The sequence below is a fragment of the Pteropus vampyrus genome, unplaced genomic scaffold (genome assembly GCF_000151845.1).
Source record: "Pteropus vampyrus isolate Shadow unplaced genomic scaffold, Pvam_2.0 Scaffold291, whole genome shotgun sequence".
In the NCBI taxonomy this organism is placed as follows: domain Eukaryota; kingdom Metazoa; phylum Chordata; class Mammalia; order Chiroptera; family Pteropodidae; genus Pteropus; species Pteropus vampyrus.
Window position 1 is genome coordinate 590,939 of NW_011889072.1, and position 6,748 is coordinate 597,686.

At 63.5% G+C, this 6,748-nt stretch overlaps 1 protein-coding gene across 1 annotated transcript in view; it reads left to right on the forward strand.

The window, feature by feature from the left end:
• Positions 1 to 1,180, forward strand: part of PPP1R7 (protein phosphatase 1 regulatory subunit 7) — a 17,157-nt gene extending 15,977 nt beyond the window's left edge. The window contains exon 9 of the mRNA XM_023521084.1: positions 297 to 1,180. Coding sequence (XP_023376852.1) covers positions 297 to 473 — 177 coding nt within the window. The 3' untranslated portion in view covers positions 474 to 1,180. The remainder of the gene's footprint in view (positions 1 to 296) is intronic.
• Positions 1,181 to 6,748: the final 5,568 nt, after the last annotated feature.

Below are 6,748 nucleotides of genomic sequence, written 5' to 3' on the forward strand. Positions count from 1 at the left end.
ACCACTGCTTCATCTTTTCTCTGCTGGCCTTAATTTGCATTTGCCCCTGTCGTGGTGACGTGGCCCCGATTCTGGGCATGAACAGGTGCATTCTACTTGGGACACGGCCGAAAGGTGGCCAGAATGTGCCAAGAGGCGATGGAAGTTTCCGCGAGGTGCCAGGGAAGACCTGCTACCCGTGACCGTGACTTGTGCCTGGGGGCTGGCGTGCCCGTGGCCTCACTCGAGTGGGGAGGGGAGGCGCAGGGCCGCCACGTCCCGAGGGCGCGTCTCTGACGTGCGTGCGTGTCCTGCAGATGAACGACAATCTGCTGGAGAGCTGGAGCGACCTGGACGAGCTGAAGGGGGCGCGGAGCCTGGAGACAGTGTACCTGGAGCGCAACCCCCTGCAGCGCGACCCGCAGTACCGGCGCAAGGTCACACTGGCCCTGCCCTCCGTGCGGCAGATCGACGCCACCTTCGTGCGCTTCTGACATGCCCGCCGCCCGGCCCCCCTTGGGAGAGCCTTCCGGCCACAGTTTTTTAATCCGCCGTTGCTCCCGAAAGCATCTCTATATCAACAGTCAAACCCATGGCAATAAAAAGGCACTAAGTGAGTGATAGCTGCCCGCGTGGTGCCCGCTCAGCACTGGGACGCCCTCGCCGCCCCGCCCCACTGTGCCCTGGCTCCTGGGTGACGTCACTGTCCCCCAGGCCGCGCCGCCACTGCCCGTTCCTGCTTTCTTCTCTGGAGCGAGGTCACCTCTGCCCGAGGAGGTGTCACAGTGGGTCAGCGCTCTCACCGGGCGGGCATGGAGGGCGCCCAGGGGCCCCAAGGCCGGCCGCCCAGGCCCCCAGGTCAGCGTCACCTGCCAGCACGCGCCTCGTCATTCTGCCGGGAACGCGAACCCCGAGTCCCCCCTCGAGGCCTATGTCGCGGCCTCCTGTCCTCACCGCCACCCCGTCGGCCTGTCTGTCAGCTTCACCTCAACAGTCACCAGGGTCCAAGTTTAGTCTACAAGGACCCTGTCATCCCTCAGGGTCGCAGATGTCCCTCTGCGGAGTGAGGACTGATGTGGTCGCCACAGGTCCCTCTGCTACTGAAGTCCTAGGGCTGCCCTGCCCACGAGAGGAGTCACTTGCTGCCACACGTGGCTGCTTCAGTTCAAACTTAAATCCATTAAAATAAGGTGAAATTAAACATTCAGTTTCTCGGTTACACTCAGCACAGTTCAGGTGCTCAGAGGCCACATCTCAGGGGTGGCTGTCCTGGCCGGTGCTACCCTGACCCTGTGCAGTGGGCACAGGGTGCCCCAGGGCCCACCGCACAGGAGTTGTGTGCGCAGCCACATCCAATTCCTGACTAACCCTCCCCAAATAAGGTGTGGGACCTGACCACAAGCGTCCTCCAACTCAAAAGCAAGCTAGGGGAGGGGTCGGGTGGGGGGCGGGGACCCTTGTTTATGACCCTGGAGTCATGGCCTCGGCCAAACACCATTCACATCCTGGGACAAAAGACACATTTTAGACACAGGATTCAGGATGTGGGTGCTGCGCCGAAAAAATGATTCAGAGGAGCGAAGAGCTTGAGACCAGGAAACGGCGCGGAAGCAGCCGCGACGCCCGAAACCAGCAAAACCGAGGCGGCCACGGCACGGCCGGCGACACAACAGTGAGCGGCCTCGTGCTCGGGCTCTCGGTGTTTAATCGGGAGCTAAGGGAAGCAGAGGCACCAGCCCTTTGCTGTAGGAAAGGGAGCGATACAGTTGGTAGGAAAATACAAGTTTAAAGTAGCCACTAAGAACAGAAATAAGTTGTGAAACATCCACAACTTAAATCCTGCCCTTGGGGGAGAGAGCAGAAGCGTGGCTGTCCCCTGGTGGCAGGGGACAGGAAGGCGCCAAGGGCAGGCATGAGACTTCCTCGGAGTCGGTCACAAGTAGAAACCCAGCATCTATTAACAGACGTTTAAAAATTACACAAAAACCTTCAAGAGGAAGGGCACGCTAAATCCAGCACAATCTTAATCAAAATTCCATTTGATTTTTTGAGAAATTCATTAAACTTTAAAATTTATATGGAAGAAAAAGATCCCCATTGAACCCTGAAGCTTTGGAAAAGTTCAGTCAGCTCTGAAGAAACTCAAGATATGGGGCCAGGGGTGAGGCCTGAGGGCAGGGGAGGGGCCTGAAGGGTAGGGGTGAGGCCTGAGGGCAGGGGAGGGGCCTGAAGGGTAGGGGTGCGTCCTGGGGCAGGGGAGGGGCCTGGGAGCAGGGGATGGGTAGGAGCATGACAAGTGATCTGAGTGGCACAGCTGGGCACAGGAAGACTTCAGGCCATGAACGCGGCATGGCAGGGAACCGTCAGGGAGACAGGAGTCCCCCGTGGGCGGTAACAATGGGGCCATCCCGTTCAGACCCATACTGCACGTGTGTTCTAGACCAGTCCTCCTAGTCTGGCCCCTTTCCAGACCACCTTATGACCAGGGGGAGCCTGAGAAAGAATGGGACAGCTGGCACAGTGCCCTGAATATGCACTCGATGGCCAGGCCTGCTGCAGCCACCCTGTGGACACAAGGCAAGGCCTCTGGAGCCACTGAATCCACCCTAGCGCCACCACCCGCCTCCCCACTTCTCGTGAGCTGAAGAAGGTCTTTTTCATTAAGCAGCAGTCGCTGGGTTGTTTTTTTAACTCCTACCAAATGTATTCCTAAATGTTACATAAATGGATATAAAAGTTACAGTCACTTAGAGCTGGCGTAGCAGATCCTGGGGCTGGGCTCTTCCTGGCACTTGGCCGGAGACACTTGTGCTGGTCGCAGCCTTCTTTCTTTCTTTTTCTTAAAGTTTTAAAACTGCAAAAGTAATGCAACTTGAAAAAGTTCAAACCATAAGCCCCTGCAGAGAGTTAAAGTTCAAAGCTATACCCAGGGTGAGCCTGGCTCTCCCTCCTGGGCTCCAGCTACCGCCCCCACAGCTTTCCTGGGGCAGGCAGCCCTGGGGCCCCCGGAGCCACGTGGCCACAAGAGCAGAGCCTGGAGAGCTGCCCTCTTCCTGCGATGGCCCTTCGCACGGCGACCAGAGCAGTGGATAAAGCTGCCTCAGGCCAGGCCAACTCTAGCCAGGTGCCCCCTTCCAGAGGCCCCTGGGGTCAGGCTGAGGCCACCATTGACAGAAGCCGGCTCCTTGCCGCCCGCCTCATGCTCCTGGGCCCTGAGCCCCTCCTGGGGTCTTTGTGGGGAGAGCTTGACCCCAGACAGACACCTCAGTGCAGCTGCTCCGTGGCCACCAGGGCTCTGCCGGATGCAGGGAGAGGCTGGCCCACTGTCCAGGGGCTCCCCGGGCGGCTGAGGGCACTGAGGGGACCAGCCGTGCTGGGAGGGCCACAGGGGGGACTGGGCCCCCTTAACAGATGGCCCCTGAACTAATAGGGTATGCCTGAGGCCACACCCAGGAAGTGGCCAAGCTGGCTCTGAGACCTGGGTCCCCGGAGGTCCCCAGGGGCACACCTCCAGGTGGGGAAGACGGCCCTTGCCTGCGGCCTTCAGCTGAATTCCGCCCCTCCTCCTGCCCAGCCCTCCTGTGCCGCAGATGGGGTCCCGAAGCGAATAAGGGGAAAAGATGAGCTGTGTCCGTAGCAGGGGAGGGCCGTGGCCTTTGCATGCGGGGCGTGTGACTGAGCCCCACCCCCATCCCACACAAAGGCCGAGCTGTCCCAGCAGCTGGGGAGGCCTCCCCTGCCCGCCACCGCCCGCACAAGCTGTGGACGGGTCCCTCCCAGGTCCCTGTGCGCGGGGCTGGCCCGGACTCAGCTGCCCAGACCAGGCTCACGCTGGGAGGCTGGCCATGGCCCCGGAGGCCTCGTCGGGAAGCCGCCGTGCTGGGCTTGGGCTCGTGCTTGGGCGCAGGCGCGGGCGGGGAGGCGGCGGGCAGGTCTCCACCTGTGCCGTCAGCCCACCACACGACACGTGGCTCCCGGGCCCCTGTGCTTGGCACACCCTGTCCTGTCCCTTCTGAGCAGAGCGCGGAGGAGGCCCCCTCCCCACCCGCTCCCCGCAGCGGGGTCTCCTGCCTGGAGGGGACCACGTCACGATGCCATGGGGGCATGAACCCTGGCTCTGGGCTGTGTGGGACGTGATGGAGGGTGCGGGCTGCCCCTCGACCTCCTGTGGCTCCGGCACCCTCCCAGCCATCGTGGCCCTGGGGACGTCCCTCAGGGCCACCTTGGTTCTGCTGGATGGAAGCACCGGCCCCGGCTCGAATCCATCCCCCTTCTGGGCCACAGGTCGCCTCTAACTCACCCCACTTTGCCAACCGTCGACTGGGACAGTGGCACCTGTTCCCCCCCACCCCAGAGAGGCCCAGAGGCCAGCACAGGACACAGGGTCCATGTAGCCAGGCCAGCCCCCGAGCTGTGTCCAGGACCCCCAGGAGGGGCCGAGGCCCCGTCTCTCTCTGTTGCAGGCTATGGTCTGTCCCGTGCAGGACATTGGTGCTCTAAGCACCCCCACTCCGGCCTCAGGCCCCGCTGCCCACGCAGGGCTGAGGGGAGCTGGGCAATCACCAAACAGGACAGACAGCCGGCTCCCTCACCCTGGTCCCCTCCCAGAGCCAGAGGCTTGATCTGGGGAGTCTTCATGCATCCCCAGATCAGACAGCCCGGCCTGGCCCTGCCCAAGTTCCTGCCCTCACTGTGTGGTGGCTCACTGGGGACCGGGTCTCACGTGTCCCTCTCCACCCCAGCCCTCCCTGGTCCTGGAGGAGTACAGGAGCAGATGCCACAGAGACGACCAGGAGGACAGTGCTGTCCCGATCCACGTGGCTGCCGGGCCGAGAACGGGGGCTCTGATGGGAGCACCTCAGAGGCCCTGGGGCCAGCTGCCCACCCGCTCCAGGCCCACAGTCTGCGGGAGATTCATCCCCACCCTCGGGTGGACACAGGGACCCAGGTGACGAAGGCCCTGCACTGGCCCTGAGCCTTTGAATGGGCTCATGCTCCCAGCCACCCCAGCCCTGACTGCTGCATGGACCACCTGTGCCCTCAAGCTGCCTGCCAAGGGGAAGGAGGTGTCTTAAGGCTCATGCTCAGGTTACCGCCTGCCTCGCTGGCCCCAAGGGATGTGCAGAACCCCTAGGGACAGGCTGCCCAGCGAGGCCAGTGAGGGCAGAGGCAGGGGTGTGGCCAGGTCCCACCAGCATGGAGGGGACAGAGGGGACACAGGGCTCCCACTCCTGTCACACCCTGGAGGGACCTGGCCTGCCCGCCCCGCTGCCGGCTGTGCCCGTGGCTGCCCACGAGGCCTCCGTCTGCTCTGAAAGGCCCTGGGCGTGGCAGCCCCCGGCAGGCTCGGCCGGAGTTTCCAGCTCACGCAGGTTCCCACACCTGCCTGGGGTGCGGACACCCCAATGGCAAGGCTGACACCCTCTCGCTTAGCACCCCGGCCCCCAAAGCTCCCCCTGAAAGCCCTGGGCGAGCCCTCACTGGCTTCAATGGTCAGTGATTACTGGGGCCTGCGTCCTGGATCCAGGCCAGAGTCAGCCCCGTGTTACCCCACGGGGGTCCCCACAGGAAACAGGGTGCCAACAGCTCTGCCCCCATTCCCACGCACAGTCTGCCAGCTGTGCCTGGGGGTCCGTGCAGCCCATGTCTGAGAGGGAGGGCACAGCGGGGCCACCTCTGTGGCAGGGAGGGTGGTGGACATGTGGCCGGCCCCCCAAGCTGGCCCGGAGCCCTGCTACCAGTGTGTGGCCAGAGGCTGCCTCGTCGAGCTGGCACAGAGCTGCCGGTCACCGTGGTGGGCAGGCAGGGGATCACAGCGTGCAGGAGGCTCTGGTCCCACGAGTCGCCCCACCTGCCCGGGCAGTGTCCAGCAGCGTGGGACCGCGGAGCGTCTGGGGCAGCGGGGGAGGGCAGGGTCTGTGCCGGCCGGCCGTGCGCCCTGTGGTTGCCGTGTGGGCTCATCGAGTCCCCGCCCTTGAGCCAGCTCCGGGGGAGGGGAGGCCTGGGTCCCAGGGCCTCGCCCACGCTGCCCCCGCTCCGGTCTGTAGCCCCTCTGGCCAGGCGTCCCCAACCTCAAAGGTGGCACCAGAGGAGGAGCCAGAGAGGCCCTGGGCCTCCAGCACCCTGACCGCTGGGGTCCTATCTCCCCAGCGCCGCCCCCACTAGCAACACTGGGCCCCCATCCAAGCAATGGGACCCCCTCCCAGGCCAGGGCCCTTGCGATGGACGGCTCAGGGCTGGACCCAACCTGGACACCGTCCCACCTCCCCCTGAACATCTGATCTCCCCCGGATAGCGTGGACACCCCCGGGGCACCACGATCCGTAGCTGTGAGACCCCAGTCACGCCACGGCCCCTCCGGGTATGGCCCTGCACCTCAGAGCAGTTGGAGCCCTGAGCTCATAGGCACAGGGCATGGTTGGTGCCTGGCAGGGCAGGGGCTGGATGAGTGATGGTAAAGCCACACACATGCCCTCATGTATGACAAAGCCACACGCACACACCCCCATGTATGACAGCCACATGCACACAAGCCCCCATGTATGACAGCCACACACACACACGCCCCCATGTATGACAAAGCCACACGTGCTCATGACCCAAGTGTGACAAAGCCACACGCACAGGCCCCCACTGGCACACCGATCACCGTCATCTGCTCCCTCCCACCCTTAACACAGCTCTTGGCCCCTCTTGGCAGTTTCCAGGAGTCTGTCCCCCCAAGAGCTTCTGTGAGCCAGGCCGGCCTCTGAGGGCGCAGGGGACTGGG